Genomic DNA, 25,037 nt, shown 5'->3' with positions numbered 1-25,037 from the left:
TTTTATTGCATAGGGAATTAATTGAAGATTAAGGACAAAAAGGGCATGAGAAAGTTCAAATTTGGAAGTCAATAATACTAAAATTGGAAGTCAATCCCATCAAAAGATGAACGGTGGGCATGCATTTGGAAAGCAAAGATTTGGCAATTTGGAGTGCATGTGCTGGGTATTAAAAGAAGAAGTCATTAATTGGTCTTTTGCTTTTGTGGTCTAACGTGTGCTTTGCTTTCAAAGTTTAGCAAGGAAATAATTTAAAAAGGGCTTGGTGTGTGGGTTTTATAAGTCGGTGGAGAAGAATTAATGCAATTAGAATCCAATAAGGATTAAGCAAGTTAGTAACATTATATAAGGGCAAGGGACGGAAACGAAAGGGAGGAGAACTGCAGACGCAAGGATTCAAGACAGAGAAGAAAATCTGCAGCAATTCGACTTCCCCATGGCTGAATTTATTTATTTTGTTGCTCCCAATTCAAGTATGTCTAGCTAATTTTCTTACACTGAGGTTAAGGATGAAACCCTATTCAATAAAATAATTATCTTTTTATTTAATTAATTCCCTATATATGTTCTTTGATGATTATAGTTTTTATTTCACATGATTAATTGGATGTTAATAAAATCTTTTCATCAATTCTGTTATGCATTATTGATTGTTAGGATTAATATTCGATTAATTCTATGCTTGGATCTATAAAGTTTACATATGATTATCTTTGATTTTATGTCTTTCATTAAGTTGTTTACATGGAGTGCTTAGGAAACTTTGACTCTTTGTTATTCAATATGCTTACATGAGATTCTTAGATGTCATATTATTAAGCAGAAAAAGAACCTACATTAGATTTAATTACTTGGGCTTACTTGGGAACATGATTCAACAAATCGTTTGGTTAAAAGAGAGTCGAAAATTGATAGTAGTCAAACTAGTTCTGTAGAAGTGATGGATGACCTAAATAGACTATTGCCAATACTTCCACCAGTGCAAGCAGAGAAAACCCTTAGAGAATATTTTTCCCCACTTGCAGCAAACCAACCATCTTGTATTGTGTTGCCATAAACTACAGCAACACACTTTGAGCTTAAGCCCTCTGTCATTCAACTTTTACCATCTTTCCATGGGTTAGAGAGAGAGAGGATCCATATTTGCATATTAAGGAATTTCTTGACATATGCTCTACATTCCGTTTTTAAAATTTTAATGATGAGTCAATTAAGCTTCGTATGTTCCCTTTCTCATTAAAAGACAAATCAAAAGCTTGGTTGAATGCACTTCCTGCTGGATCTATTAGTACATGGGATGAATTGAGTAATAAGTTTCTCACCAAGTTTTTCCCTATGTCTAAAACAAATGCCCTTAGGAGAGAGATAAGTGATTTTTATCAAAGAGAGGGTGAACAATTTTACGAGTGTTGGGAAAGATTCAATGATTTACTCCTCAAGTGTCCCTACCATGGTTTTGAAAAATGGAGACTTATACAATGCTTTTATAACGGTTTAACCATGTCAAATTGTCATATGGTAGAGTCTATGAATGGTGGGAGATTTTTAAACTTACATGAAGGGACTGCATGGGATTTCTTTAATTCACTTTCTGAGAATTCTCAACAGTGGGATTTTTCAAATCAAAGGGGAAAATCATCTCAAGTTTCTAGAAAGGGGTTATATGAAGTTAAGGATGATTTTGATGTGAAATCCACTCTAGCTACACTTTCTAGGAAAGTAGATGCCTTAGCTCTGAACCAATCAATGAATCATCATCCTAGTGTAGCTAATGAGGTTTGTGCTCTTTGTTCTAACTTGTCTCATACAGCACAGAATTGTCCATCATTACCAGCCTATCAAGAGGCTTATTCTGAGCAGGTACATGTCTTACAATCATATGAGAAAACTCCCAATAATCCATATTCACCCACATATAATCCTAATTGGAGGAATCACCCAAATTTTTCTTGGAAACAAAATCAACCTTTGTCAAACCAAGGAGGACAACAGTTGAACATGCCCAATCAACAATTTGTCCCTCCTAACCAAGTACATCCTCCTGCCCAACAACCTATGTCTCAATTTGTTGCACCCCAACAAAGAAAGCCTTCTTTAGAGGATACACTTCAAAGTTTCATTCAGTCAACCCAACAAGCTTTTCAGTCAAACACTCAAGCTATTCTAAAGCTTGAACATCAATTGGGTCAATTAGCAACTACTGTAGCTGAGAGAGAAAAAGGAAAATTTCCAAGTCAACCAATTCCTAATCCCAAAGGAGTGCACGAAGTTGGATCGAGTTCAAGCCATCAACATGAAGAAGCAAAATCTGCTATGACCTTGAGAAGAGGAAAATTATTTGACAACAAAGTAGAGGTTCAAACAAGGAAGACATCTGAGCCTACTTCTTCAGATCCAGTTCTATCACAAGACTCATCACCAAATGATCTAGAAGAGAGTGGCCCACCAGCTTACATTCCTAAGGCTTCTTTTCCTCAAAGGTTAAAAAAGGTAAAGAAAGGGACTTCAACAGGTGAGATTATGGAAATCTTCAAACAGGTAAGTATAAACATCCCTTTACTCGATGCCATTAAGCAAGTTCCTTTCTATGCCAAGTTTTTGAAAGATTTATGCACTAAAAAGAGAAATTTACATGTCACTAAAAAGGCGTTTTTAACTGAACAAACTAGCAATTTACTTCAATGTAAAATGCCACCAAAATTTAAGGATCATGGTTCTCCTACTATCTCATGTGTTATAGGGAACTAATGTTTTGATAAAGCATTATTGGATTTGGGTGCTAGTGTTAATCTCTTGCCTTATTCTGTTTACATGCAGCTTGGACTAGGTGAGTTAAAATCAACTCCTATTATTTTGTAACTTGCTGATAGATCAATGAAAATACCTCGTGGTATTATAGAGGATGTGTTGATACAGATTGATAACTTTTATTATCCTGTTGATTTTATCATTATTGATACTCAGCATGCACATGATCCTAAGAAACACACTCCAGTTATTCTAGGTCGTCCTTTCTTAGCTACAGCTGATGCTCTTATTAATTGCAGGAATGGAAACATGCAGCTATCTTTTGGTAATATGACCATGGAATTGAATATTTTTAATGTTACCAAGCAGCCACAAGAAGAAGATGAATTTGTTGAAGCGAATATGATAGAGGAATTAGTAGAAGATTCTTTCATTTCTAATCATAATGATGATCCATTAGAGGCATGTCTAACTCATTCTGATTTATCTTTTAATGATGACAGTGCAATTGCAGAAATCAGCGCTTTACTTGATGCACCTCTAATTACGGACACAACTAAATGGAAGACAAAGTCAGAACTACTGCCTCATTCTGAGAAGAAAATTGGCCCATCTGCGGAGGCACCACCAAAATTGGAACTCAAAGCACTGCTTGACACTCTGGAATATGCATTCTTGGGAGAATCTGACACTCTACCTGTTATTATTTCTTCTTCCCTCGATCTTGAGCAAAAAGGTAAGTTGTTAGGTATTCTAAAAGAGCATAAAGAGGCAATAGGATGGACCATCGCTGATATTAAAGGTATTAATCCAGTAGACTGCATGCATCGTATTCATCTTGAAGAAAATGCTAAACCTATTAGGGAGATGCAACGTAGGCTAAATCCTAACATGAAAGAAGTGGTAAGAGCTGAAGTAATCAAATTATTAGATGCAGGAATTATTTATCCTATTTCAGATAGCTCTTGGGTTAGCCCTGTGCAAGTTGTTCCTAAGAAATCTGGTGTTACAGTAGTTACTAATGCTAATAATGAATTAATTCCCACTAGAGTAACTACAGGTTGGCGTGTTTGCATTGATTATAGAAAATTGAATTCATTCACAAGAAAAGATCATTTTCCTCTTTCATTTATTGATCAAATGCTTGATAGACTTGCAGGTCATGATTTTTATTATTTTCTAGATGGATACTCAGGTTATAATCAGATCCCTATAGCTCCAGAGGACCAGGAGAAAACTACTTTTACTTGTCCATTTGGAACTTTTGCATATAGGAGAATGCCATTTGGTTTATGCAATGCACCTGCTACATTTCAAAGATGCATGCTTAGTATTTTTTCTGATATGGTTGAGAGATTTCTTGAAGTATTCATGGATGATTTTTCTGTTTATGGAGATTTTTTTTATGAATGTTTGCAGCACCTAACATTAGTTTTGCAGAGATGTAAAGAAAAGAACTTGGTTCTAAATTGGGAAAAGTGTCACTTCATAGTAAAACAAGGTATTGTCCTTGGTCATATAATTTCCAGCAAAGGTATAGAAGTCGACAAAGCTAAGGTGGATTTAATTTCTAATCTTCCACATCCCAAATCTGTAAAAGAAGTAAGATCTTTCCTTGGACATGCTGGCTTTTATAGAAGATCATTAAAGATTTTAGTAAAATTTCTAGACCCTTATGCAATTTACTTGTTAAGGATGTACCTTTTATCTTTGATGAATCTTGTCTTGATGCTTTTGCAAAGCTTAAGAAATTGTTGACTTCTTCACCTATCATTTAGCCACCTAATTGGGATTTGCCTTTTGAAATTATATGTGATGCATCTGATTATGCTGTAGGAGCAGTTTTAGGACAAAGATTAGATCGTGTGCCTTATGTGATTTATTATGCTAGTATGACACTCAATGATGCACAGTTGAACTATTCAACTACAGAAAAAGAAATGCTAGCTGTGGTATTTACACTTGATAAATTCATATCTTATCTTATAGGTTGTAAAGTGATTATTTTTACTGATCATGCTGCTTTAAAATATTTGTTTACTAAGAAAGATGCTAAGGCAAGATTGATTCGTTGGGTGTTGCTGTTACAAAAATTTGACATTGAATTTAGAAATAAAAAAGGTTCTGAAAATGTTGTGGCAGATCATTTATCTCGCCTTGATCTTAAATTTATTCTAGAATCTTTACCTTTGAATGAGTCTTTCCCAGATGAGCAACTTATGAGTGTAAATGTTGTACCATGGTTTGCTGATATAGTTAATTACCTTGCTACAGGTCAAATCCCAGAGCACTGGACTAAGCAAGATAGAACAAAGTTCTTATCTAAAATGAAAGACTTCTTTTGGGATGATCCCTATTTATTTAAATATTGTGCTGATCAGATTATTAGGCGATGTGTTCCCGATAATGAAATTCAAAGTGTTATCTCATTTTGCCATGAACAAGCTTGTGGAGGCCACTTTAGTGCTAAAAAGACAGCAACAAAAATTTTACAGTGTGGTTTTTATTGGCCTACTCTTTTTCATGACGCTTATATTTTCTGTTCTTTGTGTGATAGGTGCCAACGTATGGGTAGCATTTCAAAGAGGAACATGATGCCACTCAATCATATTCTTGTGTTTGAGATCTTCGATGTATGGGGTATTGATTTCATGGGACCTTTCCCTCCATCTTTTGGTTATCAGTATATATTGGTTGCAGTGGATTATGTGTCGAAGTGGGTTGAAGTTATTCCATGCAAAACCAATGATCATAGGGTTGTACTGAAATTCTTGAAGAGTAATATTCTGTCTCGTTTTGGTTTCCCTAGAACAATCATTAGTGATGGTGGTACCTATTTTTGTAATAAACCTTTCAAAACTCTTTTGAACAAATATTCCATTACACATAAGGTTGCCACCCCATACCATCCTCAAACCAGTGGCCAAGTAGAGATTTCTAATAGAGAGATCAAGCAGATTCTAGAGAAAACAGTTAGGCCAGATAGAAAGGATTGGTCTTTAAGACTTGATAATGCATTGTGGGCATATAGGACTGCTTTTAAAACACCAATTGGGATGTCACCTTATCGACTTGTGTATGGAAAAGCATGTCATCTGCCAGTAGAGTTGGAGCATCGTGCATATTGGCTGATCAAGAAATTCAATTTTGACATGCAGCAGGCTAGATCCAAGAGAAGATTACAACTAGCAGAACTTGAAGAGATCAGGAATGATGCATATGAGAATGCCAAGATTTATAAACAGCGAATGAAAGTCTTTCATGACAAACACATTTTGAGAAAAGCCTTTACACCAGGTCAGAAAGTATTTTTATATAATTCCCGATTGCATCTCTTTCCAGGTAAATTACGTTCTCGATGGTCTGGTCCTTTTATAGTTCGTACTGTCTTCCCTTATGGAGCAATTGAAATTGAAAACCCTAAAAATTGTGATTTATTTTGAGGTCAATGGGCAAAGATTAAAACCATTTTTAGAGTTAAGAACACCAGAAGTTGAGGAGATACTTTTAGATGATCCTGTTTATCAGGATTAATTAAGTCCATCTTTGCACTCTTGTTTTATTTTAATAGTAGGTTTTCTTTTCTTTGTTTGTTTTTCTTTTCTAGTATTTTTCTTTTCTAATGTTTTCTTTTTAGTTGTCATTTTTTTTAAGATTTCACAGCCCATCCAGGTGTGTTCTCTCCAACTTTCTTTTTATTATTTATTATTATTATTATTATTTCTTTCATTTGTTTGCATGCATATCTTTTATTTATGAAACATTGAGGACAATGTTCCGAATAAGTTTGGGGGTGGGAATAGTGTTGCTTTGTTTGTTAAAAAAAACAAAAAAAAATCAAAAATTCAAAAAACAAATTGTGTTTTTTTGTTTTTACGTGAAAAGCCAATGATAAGAACTTGATTGACAATGAATATAGTTTTTAGAAAGGGTTGAATATTGTCTTAGTTTATACTTGATTCTTGTGTTAGCTCCTCTTGATTGAGATTCTTTAGACCATGAGCACTAATATCAATTCTTTCGTAATTTTGACTTGAAATTTGATATTGACGCAGCCTGAGTTGAGAATTTTAGATAGAGTAAATGACTGTTTGTCTTAATTCTTATCTCCACAATACAAAATAGTATACATGGGCACCAAAGTCAGAAATAGCTACCTATAACCCTTAAGAGTGAAGCTATCCTTAAGTAATTTGGGCCTATGTACCACAAGTATGTAGAGGATAATCTACCATGAGAAGAAGGCTACCTTAAGGAGTAGAGTGAAAGCTCCTGACTATGGTTGAAAAAAAAAACTTTTATTTGTCTTTAAATTCATTATTTAGTTGTTTAACTTCTTTTATTTTTAAATTTCGTTTATTCTCATTATTGTTTGTTTATTTAATTTTATTTTTCTTTATTTCCTTGTCTAGTTAGTTTATGAGTGTTTGGGAATGTGATTCAACAAATCGTTTGGTTAAAAGAGAGTCGAAAATTGATAGTAGTCAAACTAGTTCTGTAGAAGTGATGGATGACCCAAATAGACTATTGCCAATACTTCCACCAGTGCAAGCAGAGAAAACCCTTAGAGAATATTTTTCACCACTTGCAGCAAACCAACCATCTTGTATTGTGTTGCCACAAACTACAGCAACACACTTTGAGCTTAAGCCCTCTGTCATTCAACTTTTACCATCTTTCCATGGGTTAGAGAGAGAGGATCCATATTTGCATATTAAGGAATTTCTTGACATATGCTCTACATTCCGTTTTTAAAATTTTAATGATGAGTCAATTAAGCTTCGTATATTCCCTTTCTCATTAAAAGACAAATCAAAAGCTTGGTTGAATGCACTTCCTGCTGGATCTATTAGTACATGGGATGAATTGAGTAATAAGTTTCTCACCAAGTTTTTCCCTATGTCTAAAACAAATGCCCTTAAGAGAGAGATAAGTGATTTTTATCAAAGAGAATGTGAACAATTTTACGAGTGTTGGGAAAGATTCAATGATTTACTCCTCAAGTGTCCCCACCATGGTTTTGAAAAATGGAGACTTATACAATGCTTTTATAACGGTTTAACCATGTCAAATCGTCATATGCTAGAGTCTATGAATGGTGGGAGATTTTTGAACTTACATGAAGGGGCTGCATGGGATTTCTTTAATTCACTTTCTGAGAATTCTCAACAGTGGGATTTTTCAAATCAAAGAGAAAAATCATCTCAAGTTTCTAGAAAGGGGTTATATGAAGTTAAGGATGATTTTGATGTGAAATCCACTCTAGCTACACTTTCTAGGAAAGTGGATGCCTTAGCTCTGAACCAATCAATGAATCATCATCCTAGTATAGCTAATGAGGTTTGTGCTCTTTGTTCTAACTTGTCTCATACAGCACAGAATTGTCCATCATTACCAGCCTATCCAGAGGCTTATTCTGAGCAGGTACATGCCTTACAATCATATGAGAAAACCCCCAATAATCCATATTCACCCACATATAATCCTAATTGGAGGAATCACCCGAATTTTTCTTGGAAACAAAATCAACCTTTGTCAAACCAAGGAGGACAACAGTTGAACATGCCCAATCAACAATTTGTCCCTCCTAACCAAGTACATCCTCCTGCCCAACAACCTATGTCCCAATTTGTTGCACCCCAACAAAGAAAGTCTTCTTTAGATGATACACTTCAAAGTTTCATTCAGTCAACCCAACAAGCTTTTCAGTCAAACACTCAAGCTATTCTAAAGATTGAACATCAATTGAGTCAATTAGCAACTACTGTAGCTGAGAGAGAAAAAGGAAAATTTCCAAGTCAACCAATTCCTAATCCCAAAGGAGTGCACGAAGTTGGATCGAGTTCAAGCCATCAACATGAAGAAGCAAAATCTGTTATGACCTTGAGAAGAGGAAAATTATTTGACAACAAAGTAGAGGTTCAAACAAGGAAGACATCTGAGCCTACTTCTTCAGATCCAGTTCCATCACAAGACTCATCACCAAATGATCTAGAAGAGAGTGGCCCACCAGCTTACATTCCTAAGGCTCCTTTTCCTTAAAGGTTAACAAAGGTAAAGAAAGGGACTTCAACAGGTGAGATTATGAAAATCTTCAAACAGGTAAGTATAAACATCCCTTTACTCGATGCCATTAAGCAAGTTCCTTCCTATGCCAAGTTTTTGAAAGATTTATGCACTAAAAAGAGAAATTTACATGTCACTAGAAAGGCGTTTTTAACTGAACAAACTAACCGAATGGATTACCTGTTATTTTTTTCCAAAAACATTAGCAGACAGTAGGCAGAGGTATAGTCACAAATGCCTACACATTCTTAATGAGCTAGGTGATTTAGCTTCACTCAACCATACTTACATTGCCCTAATCCCTAAGACTGGGAAACCTAAGAAAGTTATTGATTTTAGACCTATTAGTCTTTGCAATGTGATTTATAGAATCATAGCTAAGGTAATTGCAAATAGGCTGAAACCAATTCTTTCTAAAATCATATCCCCAACTCAAAGCGCATTCATCCCCAATAGACTCATTACAGATAAAGTGATTATTGGCTATGAATGCCTCCACAAGATTAGACATAGTAAAGGGAGAAGAAACAGGTTAGTGGCTCTAAAATTATACATTAGTAAGGAGTATGATAGAATTGAGTGGAGCTTTCTAAATCAAGCCATGGAAAAATTTGGTTTCTCAGGTAATGGATGAGTCTGATTATGAGGTGCATAACTACTGCCCATTTTCAGTTATTATCAATGGGACCCCAAAAGGCTTAATCCTCCCAGAAAGGGGCTAAGACAAGGCTACCCCCTCTCTTCATACCTCTTCATCATGTGCAGAAGCCTTCTTGGATTTACTAAATCTAGGCTGAGAGGAAGCAACAGATTAGAGGCTTGAGATTCGCAAAATAAGTTACCATATCCCATCTGCTTTTCGCCGATGACAACTTAGTCTTTACCAGAGCTTCAGATTTAGATTGTAAGAATCTGAAGGGGATTTTCGATTGCTATGCTAGGGCATCATGGCAGATTTTTAATTACGAGAAATCTTTCATATTTTTCAATGGTAAGATTACAAGTGGTCAAATTGCAGCAATTAAAAACATCTTCAAGCTTAAAGTGGTGTCGAAATATGAAAGATATTTAGGCCTTCCATCTATGATGGGCAGAAGAAAAACGAGGTTTTTTAATGAGTGAAACTAAAGGTGATAAGCAAGATATCAAGTTGGTGTCACAAGATGTTTTCCAGTAGAAGGAAAGAAATACTCATCAAAGTCGTAGCACAGGCAGTACCGGCGTACGCTATGAATGTTTTTAGACTTCTAAATGGACTATGTGATGATATTCAAAAAGCCATCGCGAAATTTTGGTAGGGATCAATGGATGATGCCACTGCAGGATCCAATCCATCTTACATATGAAGGAGCATTCTATGGGGAAGACAAGTGATTGACAAAGGCGTAAAATGGAGGGTATGAAATGGAAGGAAAATCTGAACTTACAAGGATAATTAGTTATCTAGGCCAGACACCTTCAAACCTTGCCAGCTGAAACTATGGTGGCTGAACTGATTGATGTAGGAAATAAGTGGAATGTAAACAAGTTGAAACAACATTTTCTACCCCAAGATACTACATATTCCCCTTCCTAGAAGCCAAAAAGAGAATGAAGTGATGTAGCATTATGAAAAAAGATGAGAGTATTCAATGAAAAGAGGATATCAGCTAGCATTCAGACTCTCAAGTTCTAAGATATGCCAGGTAGTTCAAAAAGTTGTTATAGGCAATGGAATGTTCTTTAGGCCTTCGAGCTACCTGAAAAGATTAAGATTTTCATGTGGACGGCTATAAAAAACATTTTGCCAACAGTTGAAAATTTATGGAAAAGGAAATGTTTACCAGAGCCTATCTGTCAAAGATGCAACAAGAGTATGGAAACTATAAGTCATGCATTGTTTGATTATAAAATAGCAAGGAAGATTTGGAACTTACCTCCATCCACATTTGAACATCAGAATATCTCGTACCAAGATATCTTTAGCTATGTCCAGAATATGTGTAACAAATCAACGAAAACTGCAGCTGAGCTTATGATCATGTATTGTTGGGCTATCTGATATGCTAGAAACAAGTTGATATTTAAAAGAAAGAAGATATAACTAATAATTTCAGCAGTAAAGGCAGAATCAGTTCTAGAAGCTTACCAAAGAGTGAGAAAAATAGGGACACTTCATATTGGCAATACTATAAAGAAAAGCCAGCATAGACGGTCACCTCCCCCCCCCCCCAAATGTGCTTAAGCTCAATGTAGATGCAGCTACTAACAGCAAAGATCAGAGGGTTGGTTTGGGAGTAGTTTTACGGGACTCAAATGGCAGGGTAGTAGCAGCAGGCATCAAACAAGCCCTCTACAGGAAGGATGTAAGTTTTACAAAAGTAGAAGCTATCCAATGAGGTTTACAGATTGCAAAGGAGGCAGCTGCAGCAAATTTGATTGTAGAGACAGATTGCAAAGTAGTAACTAAGTTAGTCAACAACACAAAGGGTAATGATGAGCATAATTTATATACATATTTTACCCTTAATAATATAATTGCTAGTTATGTTTATTTATTATTTTTAATTAATTGAATTATTTTATTGCATAGGGAATTAATTGAAGATTAAGGATAAAAAGGGCATGAGAAAGTTCAAATTTGGAAGTCAATAATACTAAAATTGGAAGTCAATCCCATCAAAAGATGAACGGTGGGCATGCATTTGGAAAGCAAAGATTTGGCAATTTGGAGTGCATGTGCTGGGCATTAAAAGAAGAAGTCATTAATTGGTCTTTTGCTTTTGTGGTCTAACGTGTGCTTTGCTTTCAAAGTTTAGTAAGGAAATAATTTAAAAAGGGCTTGGTGTGTGGGTTTTATAAGTCGGTGGAGAAGAATTAATGCAATTAGAATCCAATAAGGATTAAGCAAGTCAGTAACATTATATAAAGGCAAGGGACGGAAACGAAAGGGAGGAGAACTGCAGACGCAAGGATTCAAGACAGAGAAGAAAATCTGCAGCAATTCGGCTTCCCCATGGCTAAATTTATTTATTTTGTTGCTCCCAATTCAAGTATGTCTAGCTAATTTTCTTACACTGAGGTTAAGGATGAAACCCTATTCAATAAAATAATTATCTTTTTATTTAATTAATTCCCTATATATGTTCTTTGATGATTATGGTTTTTATTTCACATGATTAATTGGATGTTAATAAAATCTTTTCATCAATTCTGTCATGCATTATTGATTGTTAGGATTAATATTCGATTAATTCTATGCTTGGATCTATAAAGTTTATACATGATTATCTTTGATTTTATGTCTTTCATTAAATTGTTTACATGGAGTGCTTAGGAAACTTTGACTCTTTGTTATTCAATATGTTTACATGAGATTCTTAGATGTCATATTATTAAGCAGAAAAAGAACCTACATTAGATTTAATTACTTGTGCTTAATTGTTATATCCATGAGATGACATAGATTGATTTCGAGTTGTCACTCTAAAATTGGGGATTAATTAATAATTAGATAATTATTAGTTGAATAGTGGTGGATTCCGAAACCTTGGTAATTTTTATCTCATTGAATTCTCATTTGCTTTAATTGTTTTCTTAGTTTAATTAGTTTAATTTCTCTTAAAACTCAATTTGGTCAATTAGGTTAGAATTAATATTAATTTTAGATTTAAATTAGACTTTTCAATTTATAACAATCCATGTGGGATCGACCTCGCTACCACTACTCTATTTCTAGATTTGTGCGCTTGCGAGTACATTAAAATTTTCACAACAGGTAACAGGACTGAGATTTTCTGGATAATTTCATAAGTCCAAAACCAAAAAAGAGAGTTCCAAAAGATCCATGTTAATTTTGTGCAAGATTTTGTAATGCTCACACCCATTCCTTAGCTAAATTTACTCTAAAGAAAGATACAACTGCTGTCTGGTTAGATATATTACCAATAGAAGTGTAGAATGTATTTGACAGTGTTGTTTAGTAAGTAATGAAAGGCTTGCTTTCTCTTCAAAAAAAAAAAAAAAGACAACCTAATGATAAGATGTGGCCACATAAATAAAGACTAACTTAATGATAATTAAAGAGGCCAAGAAATCCCAAGGCTGATAATTATCGAGCAACTACTTTATGAAAAGTCCTCGAAAAAGGCAAAAATAGAATAAGTCCGCAAGAATTTTGAAAAAATGGTCTGTTAAGGTAAAATGCCTTTGTTGGTCTGTTTAAGGTAAAATGCCTTTGTCAACCATACTTTTTTCTTGTGGTTGCCACTTCCTTATTCATTTTTAAAGCCAAGTGTCATCTTTCATGAGAGCAAATCAGATCTTCAGACTGATTTTATTAACAATGCATTTGTATTGCATTGTTGGAAAAAAAAAAGTTAAAATGTGGCTAAAAAACTAAAGACAAATGTTTCAACGAACTTTTGGCAGGTTAAAACATTAGAAAGAATTGTCTTTAAAACAATTGGAAAGGCCTATGATGTTGAGCTTCAAAGCATGAAGGTGAAGAATGCACATAGGGAGCTCTTAATGGATGGTATTTATGGATTTTTTTTTAAAAAAAAAGATCGTTAAAAGGCAATGTTGGTAGCAGCCGGCGATGACATTTAGGAACTCAAGTCAGGCTAGTAAAGGGAGAGAAAGTAATAAGATAGAGGGAGCAAAATCCAAGAAGATAAATATACCTCCTTTAATCTTGACCTTGACCTTTTATACAGAGTGCAATGAGGGCATCATAGGGTCCACGAGGACACATAGAAGAGAGCCACTGGCCTGACCCCTTCTCATGTGCCTTGTATTCAAATATCGAAGCCAAGGAGATATTTTCCACGATTGGCCATTAGTATCCTTGATTGGTGGTTTCCTTTGAGTTGGCGGGCATTGGAATCACTTTACTAGTGATACCTCTTCAGTAAGTGCTTAAGAACTTCAAAGAAGTCAGCGGCTTCCTGATCCTTTTAGACTATTTATATCCAACAGTTTCTTTGACACCACTTGCCAAGCTGATGTCCTTTTCACCAGTAGGTGATTGTTGGAGTAGGACAAGCTGATGAAAATGTGATAGAGGTCTTGTCACTTGAGCACTGAAAGACAAAGCAAAATATTTTGCATTCTTAGGGTTAGCATATGAGAGAAGAAACAAAATTAAAATTGGGCAAATAATTAAGGATCTGCTTGGTAAAAAAATGCGCGTACTGTATTTATTTATTTATGTTAAGACCATTATTTATAGAGTTGACATCTTATGACAAGTCTAGTTAAATTGGAAGTTTATTTATTGTATATCTTGTAATAGGGATTAATTTATTAATTCCCTAATTTAGTGAGATTTCAATTTTTTACGAATATTTGTTTCCTAATTTAATTAGATGTCTAATTTAGCAAGTCAATTAATGATGGGATTCTATAATTGGTACATGAGATCTATTTAGAGCAAGAAGTTGGTTCAAACAGGAAGTTTATTAAATGCTCCTGATATTTCTTAGGAGACAAGTAAGACAAAAAGATCAGATTTATTCCTATTCAGATTCATAGGAATTATAAGAGGAAAAAAACTCTTATTTGGAAAATATCTAAGTCTTTTAAGACTTGTTATTTTGGTGAAACCCTAGTGCCTATATAAATAGAGGTATTTCACAATTGAAGGCACGCACAACACAGAGCATAAAGAAGAGAAGCAAAATTCGGCCTCCTCCCTAGAGAATCTGGATTTGGCGCATAATGTTGTGTTGATTTGTTTTCTTATCTTCTTTTCATCTCTGTGCAGAGTCTATATGGATCATGGATCACTAGACGTTGAAGAATTGAAGAATTGCTATTAATCACTTTGCGAAGTGCCTTGAGGATCGTGGATCAAGAGGGTAGGAATTATTCAAGAGAAGCAGAATCAGTCTAAGATTGAGCAAATTATATGGTGATAAACTGTAAGTGAGAGTCTTAAGTTTGGTAAATCCATAGGTTGTAACATCTCAACTTAGTGAATTATTTTTCATCTGGGCGTGGCCTCGTAGATGTAGGATTGATTAATCCGAACCACAAAAATATATGTATCATTTATTTTCTTCATTTTATTATGTTTTTGAAAAACTAATATTTTTTATGCGGATGAACAATAGTCATGAATAGTATCTATGAACAGTTGCGGTGAACAGTAACAGTGAGCAGTATTTCTGAAAAATTAATGAAGTTGTTAATTTTTTATTTTTAATTGCTTGCATCTATTTGTGATAGATCTAAATTCCTTTCAATTTACTGTGCTTTACACATAAAACAAAATTATACGTACATTTTTTAAATTTAATTAATAAATTTTCTTCATACCATCAACGTTCGTGTGTCTATATTTGTGTGTGTGTGTATTTATATATCAATTGTGCTTTACGCTTAGGTAAATAGGGATTTTAATTTTTGGATATGACAACGTTTTGATAAGTTTGAAACAATATTTTTGGCTTTTTTTTAATTAATTAAACGGAGATTAATTTTTTATTATTTTAAACATCTATTTTGTTTAAATATATATATATTCAAAACATACATTTTCATTCAAATTTCAATGTAGGTGAAATTCAAACTCATGTTATTTTGGTGTCTTGCGTCACTCAAAAGAGGTTATTTTGGCTCCTTTTTTATAGATGTACTTTTTATGTGATTTAATTATTTTTAGAGTAGAACCTACCATGTTTTCTAGATTAATCATCTTATTTTAAAGGAAAATACGACATGTTAAAATTAGAATAGGAGATGATGAAATTTGATAGATGAGTGTGATTTAAGGCGTGTATTAATAGGGATGATAAAATCCAGGTCTGGGTCTGGGTCTGGGTTTGACTTTTCAGCTCTGGACACGGGTAACAATTTATCTTACCAAATCGGATATAAACCCAAATTATTTAACTCCAGGTCCGGTTCGGGTTCAACCCAAATAAATTCGGGTTTCCATATTGCGTGTTTTAAACCCAGTAGTTGGATGAAGATAGACTCAATGCTTGCCACTTTTGGCTCTTTGGAATTGCAGAAGTAGAAAATAGTAGGATATCTCAACTAAATTTTCTTACTTTAATAATAAAATTTACAATTATATGGATATTATGTACTAAAATGCTACATTTGGCTATTCACAACAAGAAAAAAAAATTTCATAATTACCGAAATTATGCAAAAGCAAAAAAATAAAAAAGAAATATAGAAAAATGAAAGAAAATTACTTTCATTGATCAGATCAGCTCACAGCTAAGGCCTTGATAGGTGGTTAAGTCTAGTGAAAAATGTGATCGCCGGCGAGAAGGGGTTAGCACCTTGCAAAGCTTGCTTTTTGGAGAGAGATGAGATCAAATTTGACGGTGGCGGAGCTAGGTTGTTGTTCATTGTTCTTGATGATAATAGATGATGAACTGAAGATGATTTAAATTGATGATGTATTGATGAACTTGGCCATTGGGGATGAAGATTGAGGTGGCGGCCAGTGGGGATGAGGAAGATGAAGAACAGTGGTAGTAATAAAAATTAATTAGTAAATAAATTATAATAACAAATTAATTAATAAAAATTAAATATTTTCCTCCCTAACTTATTTCTTTTATATTTTTAGTTAGTAATAAAAATTAATTAATAAATAAATTATAAGAACAGTGGTAGTCTGAGTCCAGGTTCTAGAAATTCAGGTTCACCTAAACATGGAATCGGACCCGGACAAGTCCGAGTTTGAAAAATCACAACTAAATCCACATTATTAATGCATCTGGTGCGGGTTGAACCCAGCCGAGATGGTGCAGGTTGAACCCAGCCTAGATGGTGCGGGTTTGTCTGGGTCTGGAAAAATTTGCCACCCCTATGTATTGACATTTGTCGAAATTTATGATTAATCCATTGGCCTCAAGGATATTTTCGATTGTTTTTTCTTTTAATTTGTAAAGAATAGGGAAGCTTTCAATATTGTTAACTAACTTATAGAATTGTCTTATTGCTTTTCCTTAATGCAGACCAATTAATTAATCAAGTTCATTTAATTATGAGTTGGACTAGTGGCACGCCTCTAATCTCCTCATAAAACCCCCATTTTAGTTATATTCATTTTATTTCCGAAAATGCCCTTTTTTTTAGATACACTTTTCTAAGTTCTCAATTTTCATTTGATTTGTTTTATTGTTAAAACTCATTATTGTGCTATTTTTTTAATTGTGTTCAATTTTATTATTACCCTACACACAAATTAAAAAGTTATATGAGTGATAATTTTTTTAGTGTTAATTATTGGCTAAAATAACACATATTTCAAATTATAATTTCAAAGCAATTTTAAGTTTAAACATATTTAATCAATAAGAAATCAAAAGTGTTGTACAATTTATTTTAATTAGATAAGAAGTAATAAATAGAAAGTTTTTTTTGGGGGGGGGGGGGGGGGAGGATTGATTATGAATTAAGTAATTTGCTCGGAAAAAATCTATAAGTGTTTACTTTTCAATTGTCCTTAATTGTAATTTTATTTAAAGTGGAGTTTTGTAAGAATAATGTAGGGGTGCCAATAGCTTAACTCTTTAATTATTTAATAAGAATTAAGCTTCACATGGCATTGACCTCAATTACAAACTCCATTTAATTTTATCAACTAAAAGACAAGTAAAGCCGACGATTAGCACAAGACAATCATATAATGTAGAATCAATATTTTTTATTTTATACTTGCACATAAAAATTATAAATAAGTAGTAGTAGTATTGGCCACGTGACAGTAATTTATTTTTTCATTTCGAAAGGTCTACTAAATTGATACTGCTTCTCTTAAAAAATTTCATCAAAATCAAACTTCAAGCAGCTGTTACATCTGTCAGAGGGAATTAGAGCTTGAGAAAATAATGGCTATGTCCAAGTTCAATTGAATTGGAGCCAATTGTTGCGAGGTGTTTTTGTTGGAATTATGAGTTAACATTGCCTCTTAAAACTCCAAGATATGAATAGTAGTTGTATGAGATAGGAGTGGTGGTAGAGGTTTTTTTTTCTCTTGAAGGCTTTTTATGTCTCATTTGTATAGAGAAACTCCTTTTACTAATTTAATTTGAATTAGTTACTTGTTTTCTTTATTTAATTTGAATTAGTCATCCATGAGTTTCATAATTCAATTCGCTTTTAAAAAATCCAAATCACATCTATATTTAACTTATTTAAATCTAATTTGTAATTAAATCAAACACAAAACTTTTTTGATCAAATATGAAGGTGATTACTCTCACTTCCTTTAAATGTGAGAAATTAGTACGTATTTCGAAATACCAATGAAACTCCAATAATCTCCGACATATTTCAAAATACTGCAATTTCATCATAAAGTTTAATGCATATGAACCGTTGTCTTTTTGGCTATGAACCAGTCATAGAATAACTTATTGTGTCTCACAGGAACTTGATAAAACTTATAGCTTCTATGAACTAATATTAATTTTGTGTAAGGTAGAGGACTAGAAGCTCAAATTAAACTCCTTTAATGTTTTACCGTTCTGCGATTTGGCATTTTATTGACCCTATGCTCCTTAGAATTTATAAGTGCTCTAGAGATACATGTTTTGCTCTTACAGGAACTAACCCAATTCAACACTCACATAGGCGAACCTCTATCAAGTGTGCTATATAGTTTTGACACACCACTATACATGAAATATAGGCTATAGAGTTCACTAAAAGCTCAATTGCTCAAGTTAAATCCTTGCAATAAACAACTATCTCGTCGTACAGAGGACTTAAATAAATAGATTGATAGTGGCACAAAACAACAAGTGACTTATTATTACCCTTATGAACCAACTTCATAGATCTCCAATTATATAGGCAGGGTTATCATCACTCTTGTCTTTTACTATAGACAAAAGTCTCATCCCCCTTAACGTAATTACCACTAACCTCATGTTTAGTAGTTTGATCAAAGAATTGACCATATTTGACTCTAGCATCACAATCCATCTCACAAACCCATATTCTAGCAACTGCACAATAATATTATATCTCAGATAAATTTATCAAATTTTTCTCATTATATATCTTTACTATTTGTCGATGGCAATAGTAGTGTGGCAATCACAATATAATCACATAGAAATAGAATGATAAACATCAATGAAAGATATGTTAAGAGGTTTCTTCGCTACTTAGCCTCAATACATGCATTCTCTAAAACAATTAGCTCAGACTCCATGGTAGAATGAGCTATACATGTTTCACTAGAAGATTTCCAAGACGCAACTCCTCTATCAAGGGTAAATATATAACCACTAGTGGGGTTTGATTTCATCTTATCCTAAAATTGGATTTGCAATGCTATACCCTTATAGCATAGATGGAGAGCTATTATAGTTAATTCCAGCAGCAATTTTGCCTCTTAAATATTTTACAAGTCTTTCTATGGCAATCAAATGATCCTTCCTAAAATTTTGAGTATAATTACTCAATCTGCCTATAGTACATGCAATGTTAGGCTTATACTATTGATTATGTATATTAGGCTACAAATGATTTGGACATATCTTAATATATTAAAACTAGGTTATAGATTTTTCTCAAGGCAGGGCGGGAATTTATAGTGTCTGGTTTCTCATGATAATACCCAAACCTTCTCAACATAGTGTTCTTTTGAACAACATAAGACCATCACTAGTCTTAATGATTTTGATGCCTAATATAATATCAACTTCTCTTATATTTTTCATATCAAAGTTAGAACTAAGTATTCTCTTAGTTCACTTGCATATCCATTTGACACTATTACTTTATCAAACTTCTCATGCAACAATTTTTGTGCTTTTTTTAAGCCATATGATGACTTAGCCAATTTATATATCTTTTTGCTCGAATTACACAACTTGGCTTATGTAGATTTCCTCATCTAAGTATATTTTCATATAAGTAGTTTTGACATAGTTTTGACATCCATCTAATAAACATGTAAGTTATGAATTACAATTAATGTAATCAAAACTCTAATGGGTGCAATCCGCTTCAAAGGAACATAGATATTAAAATTATATATGTCTTTCTTTTATGAAAACTTTGGCAACTAATCTTTACTTATATTTGTCCATTGATCCATCAACTTTTAATTTTTTTTTTAAATCCATTTCCACCCAATAAGTTTTGTATCAAAAGGAAAATAAACTAATTCTCATATATAATTGCTCATGATAGAATCTAACTCACAGTTGATTGCCTCTCTCTACAGAGGTGCATCTCAAGAAGCTATAGTTTTTTGAAAATTCTAAAGATTATTCTCAGTAAAAAAAAAAAGAAGGAAGAAGAAGAAGAAGCCTCCACCAATATTAATGGATGTTCTCATCCTTTTACTTCTCCTATGTTCAACATCTGAATTCTCAAGAGAATCACTAACTGACTTTATCTAAGATAAGTAACTAATATCAACTTTCTTAAGGAACGGAATCAAAGAATTCAGCATTCTTAGACTTAATGATAGTATCCACCTTAAAGAAATGTCCTTCATTTTGAAGTACTGAGTACATATAAGTAGCACTGTTCTAGGTACACTCTATAATAAATAGTCTACAGTTTTAGGTATTAACCTAGACCTTTTATGGTTAGGTTTTAAGAACCTTTACCCTACATTTTGAGGCATGATAAGTAAGGGTTACAACCTCTCCATAACTTATAGGGTCTCTTTTCAGTTTTCTTATAGAATATGACAAACTAACAACATGGCTTACCCCCATAAATTCAGCAGTGCTCTATAATTTATTACCATGGCATTTACCATGTTCCTCAATTTTCTATTTTCCTTTCATCCACATCAATTGATTTAGGGGAATAGGGAGGTCGCGCATCATGGATATGATACTATAATTTTCACAATAAGTATTAAACATGCTTGAATCATATTCACTTTCTCTATCAGTTGCTTATTTAAGTTGATTTTCAGCTTCACTCTTATACATTAAAAACTTTTCACATGCCTCATCTTTATTTCTTAATACATCATTGTGAACTAAACTGAGAAAATTCAATTTCTTTAATCAAAACTAGTTTGAATGTCTCCTTTGTAAATTTTGATTGCGCACATAAATCACATTTGTCATTTGACAAGCTCATACTAGACAGCATATCAAGTTCTCACATTTTCTCAATATTAGAAAAATTCACATGACCATGTGCCCCATGCTATAAAGTCAATAACACAAGTGAAGATGATTCATCTTTCATCTTTAACTTAAGAATTATATACTTGAAGAGTTCATCAAAATAATATCTTTTCCCCTGTAAATATCCCTCTATTTGACAATATTATTTTGTCACTCTCGAAACAACACTTTTTAATATATGTCTTGCTTAATACAAAGACATAATTTAAATAGTATTATATTCTATAAACATGGCGTGCATTGCTTAATGATAGAATTTTCTCAAAAGTAAGTCTAAGAAAAAATTTTCCTTTCTCAAGGCTGGTGTCGATCAGAAATCATCAAGCAAACAAATTCTTCTTCCCTCACTAGAGCATAATCAACAATGTTTACCGCGGTACAACCACGATAATAAAGCCATCTCCTTTAGCGAAAATGGCTTGTGGAGAAGTGTGTTGTCTCCATTCCTTTAAGCTCAAATGCTATATTGGCTAACATAGTGCCAAATTTTGCTAACTACAATACAATTTCTTTTCCTTTAATAATAAAATTGAAATAACAATTACGATTTTTGTTGTGCTTCTTGTTATGAGAAGTATAATTCTCAAATAAATTTACCGTTTTAATTCCTTAGTTCTTCTATTCTCAATATGATATTTTCCTCTTTAATTTTATCAATCAAATTATATCTTCAAGACTCAAATAATATCACTAATATTTCCTTAATTAGAATATTCTAAAATTTAACATAGAGCATGTTGACATATAGGGTTCTTAATAATAAAGTTTTCATAACTTGATTCCATCTAAAACAATTGAAAACCATTTTCATTTTAGATCTCAAGAAACTTGTCAAAAAGTTTTCTGCTATGAGCTCACTGAATTCAAAAATTCAAAACAATTCATCCTTTAATCATAACAATTTCCAAAAGTATACTAGACATATATAGGAAATGACTCTCCAAATTTCATAATTTTTTAAGAAGTCTAGGTATGGTATAATAGTTTCATAACTCATGCATTGTGATAAAATTAGAAATTTTCAGTTAACAAACTGGAGCTCAAAAAAATCGTTACAAAGTGAATTTTATCCAATTTTTCTAAAACAAGTTTCAAAAGATTCCTTTAAATGTCTAGTATAACATAAAAAATTTTCAAATACAAATGCAATTTGTATTAGCGATTACAAATTTTGTAATAACCCTCTATCATAATAAATCCATGGAAGATCTCGGTAATAAAAGATCCTAAGTATAAATTTGCGTACTTTATTTGAAATAATAATCAAAACTCACAAATTTGGTCAATCAATATTGTTTTTGAAAGTCCAAAGCATGAATAGTAGTTTTGATACTATTCACATCATAGTTCACTGGTACTATTCATCCATTATTGTTCACGACACTATTCATCTATTACTACTTATCGTTACTATTCATAACACAGTCCATCTGACGACAACTCTAAAATTTATTAAGGGTGGGCGAAGCACTATCCTTAAGACCAATTTTCGCTTCTCTAATAAGATTTTCTTATGCAAAATGGACAAAAAAAAAGACAGATTGACCTCTAGGATTTAATGATGCCACTGTTGTGAGATTGCACTCTAAGCACAACAATTTAAAATAGCAAAATAAAATTTTATGAAGAAAATATGAGTTAGAAGGGATGGTTTTTTTTGCCTTGAAGGCTTTTTATTAGGGGTGTTTAGAATCCAATCTGATCTGCTCAATCCGTCTGATCCGTATAAATCTGATCCGTAGATTGGTGGATTGGATATGGATTGAAAATTTAAAAATCCGCAGTCGATGGATTGGATATGGATTTACTTCTGTAAATCCGCAAAAATCCGTGAATCTGCAATATATATATATATATATATATATATATATATATATATATATATATATATATATATATATATATATATATATATATATATATATATAATTAAAAAATTATTATAAATTTAATAAAAAAATTATAAATGTGACATTACATAGTTACATAAGCACTATAACATATCTTAGCCATTACCCAATAATAATATAAAATGAAAAATAATTAAATAATCAAATATACAAATATAACTTGTAAAAATTGTAAAACAAAATAAAAGCAAAGTCACACGCACTAGCAAAACCAAAGTAACATAACGCCAAGTCACCAACAATTTGCAAAGTCACCCAAAAGCAAAGTAACATGACACCAAGTCACCAACAATTTGCAAACAAAAAACCCTAAGCTTCCCCGCTGTCACACACACTAGCAACACTCAATACTGGTTGGATACATTCTCGACACGGATTTGAAGGACATCAGCCACGCGATTCTGGCGAGAGCAAGCCATCTTCTTTCCCAAGTCCATCGAGCCACTTCACATTCACTGGTTCCATCTGAACAATTTCACTATCGCAACCTTCAAGATCACCACCCGTACGACTTCTCCTGGTTCCCATCGTGGCGGCTCCGTAATCACCACTTTTCGACAAGCGCAACAGCCCTGGTGAAGGATCATATTGTGTTTGGTTTCCGAAACTTCATCATTTCAATTAATTGTGGCTTTATTTGAACAATTAATTTCGGTGTTATATTAACGTACTATTGTAACTTTATTTGAACAATTAAGCTTGGTGTGTTATATTTTGAAACTTTGAACGTATTATTGTAGCTTTATTTGAATAATTAGTCTCAATGTGTTATATTTTGAAACTTTAAATGTATTATTTTAGCTTTATTTAAATTATTTATTTATTTAAATTTTATTCAATTTTAAATTTAATTGGTAGCAAAATTATTTTTATATTAGATTTTTTTTTATTTCATTAGTTGGAGAGAAATAAAAAATTTTAATTCGAAAACTAATGCGCAAAATGGTGGATTGGATATGGATTGAGTCAAATCCGCATCCGATCCGCAGATGTATGGATTGGATTGGGATTGAATTTTATCAATCCGTGGATTGGATTAAAAAATTATAATCCACAAAATCATGGATCGGATATGGATTGATGTCCAATCCGTAAAATCCGATCCGCGAACACCCCTACTTTTTATGTCCCTTTATATAGAGAGAAACCCTCTATAATCTTTTTCCTAATTCACCCCCTTTCTTTAATTAATTTGAATCAGTCATCCATGTGTCTCATAATTTAATTCATTTATGAATAAATTTAGATTTGACTTATTCAAACCTAATTTGTCATTAAATCAAAAATATGACTAATTTCAAATAAAATATAAAAGTTATTACTCTCACTTCCATTGAATGTGAGAAATTAGTATTTTGAAATACTAATAAAACTCCAACAACTTTGGCTTGCATTTGCTTGATAGCAGATGGTTTATGTTCTGTACTATCTTTTTAATCATTAATCATGTCCATAAGGGGCGCATCTTGCATGTTTGGTCTACACTCTAACGACATAAAATCATCATTAGGCTATGATCAAACCGCACTCAATTTGATAAGCTTCTTCAAGAACTTGGGTGGCAATGTTGGAGTCCTGATAGGGCTGACCTACGAGGATGCGCCGCCATGGACTGCTATATTATCCGGTTCGATCATGAACTTTTTTTGGCTTTTTTATTATCTGGTTGAGTGTTTCTGATCACTTAGGCGCCAAGCCCCATGTGTGGCAAATGTGTTTGTACGTGTTGATTGGTGCAAATTCATAGTCATTTCCAAACACTGGAGCTTAGTCACGTGTTAAGAATTTTCCAGAAAGCAGAGGCACTATCATAGGCCTTTTGAAGGGTCTTATCGGTCTTAGTTGTGCAATCATGACACAAATCTACCATGCTGTAAAAGGAGATAACACAAAGGCTCTCTTATCTTACTACATGCTTGTCTTCCTACTGTCGTTCCCATTGTTTTTCTTCTAACAATCCGGATTATTAAGATCGTTTGGCAAGAAAATGATCAGCTTAAAGTTTTCTACAATTTTCTCTATATTTTACTGGTATTGGCTAGATTTATAATGGCGACAATCATCATTCAGAAGAGGCTCAGGTTTACAAGAAGCGAATATATTACCCCGGCGTCAGTTGTGGTTGTTCTTCTACTCTTCATCCCACTTGCTGGGATCGTAAAACAAGAATGAAATACCTAGAAGAGCAACAAACAAG

At 33.1% G+C, this 25,037-nt stretch overlaps 1 protein-coding gene, 2 non-coding genes and 1 pseudogene across 3 annotated transcripts; 2 read left to right on the top strand and 2 right to left on the bottom strand.

The window, feature by feature from the left end:
- Positions 1-1,350: 1,350 nt before the first annotated feature.
- LOC112496160 (small nucleolar RNA R71) lies at positions 1,351-1,457 on the bottom strand. Its single transcript, XR_003062642.1, has one exon. It is a non-coding gene; the product is annotated as a small nucleolar RNA R71 (small nucleolar RNA).
- A 43-nt stretch (positions 1,458-1,500) lies between these two features.
- Positions 1,501-5,937, top strand: LOC127903092 (uncharacterized). The gene is made up of 6 exons (XM_052443753.1): positions 1,501-2,538; positions 2,965-3,484; positions 4,585-4,638; positions 4,738-4,990; positions 5,306-5,824; positions 5,907-5,937. The coding sequence occupies exons 1-6, from the start codon at positions 1,501-1,503 to the stop codon at positions 5,935-5,937; spliced, it is 2,415 nt and encodes an 804-aa protein (XP_052299713.1).
- A 1,725-nt stretch (positions 5,938-7,662) lies between these two features.
- LOC112496161 (small nucleolar RNA R71) lies at positions 7,663-7,769 on the bottom strand. Its single transcript, XR_003062643.2, has one exon. It is a non-coding gene; the product is annotated as a small nucleolar RNA R71 (small nucleolar RNA).
- A 2,296-nt stretch (positions 7,770-10,065) lies between these two features.
- Positions 10,066-25,012, top strand: LOC112496152 (uncharacterized; annotated as a pseudogene).
- Positions 25,013-25,037: the final 25 nt, after the last annotated feature.

This window comes from Citrus sinensis, chromosome 6 (genome assembly GCF_022201045.2).
Source record: "Citrus sinensis cultivar Valencia sweet orange chromosome 6, DVS_A1.0, whole genome shotgun sequence".
NCBI lineage: Eukaryota > Viridiplantae > Streptophyta > Magnoliopsida > Sapindales > Rutaceae > Citrus > Citrus sinensis.
The sequence above is the reverse complement of the archived record's forward strand: the minus strand, read 5'-3'. Positions and strand labels throughout refer to the sequence as shown.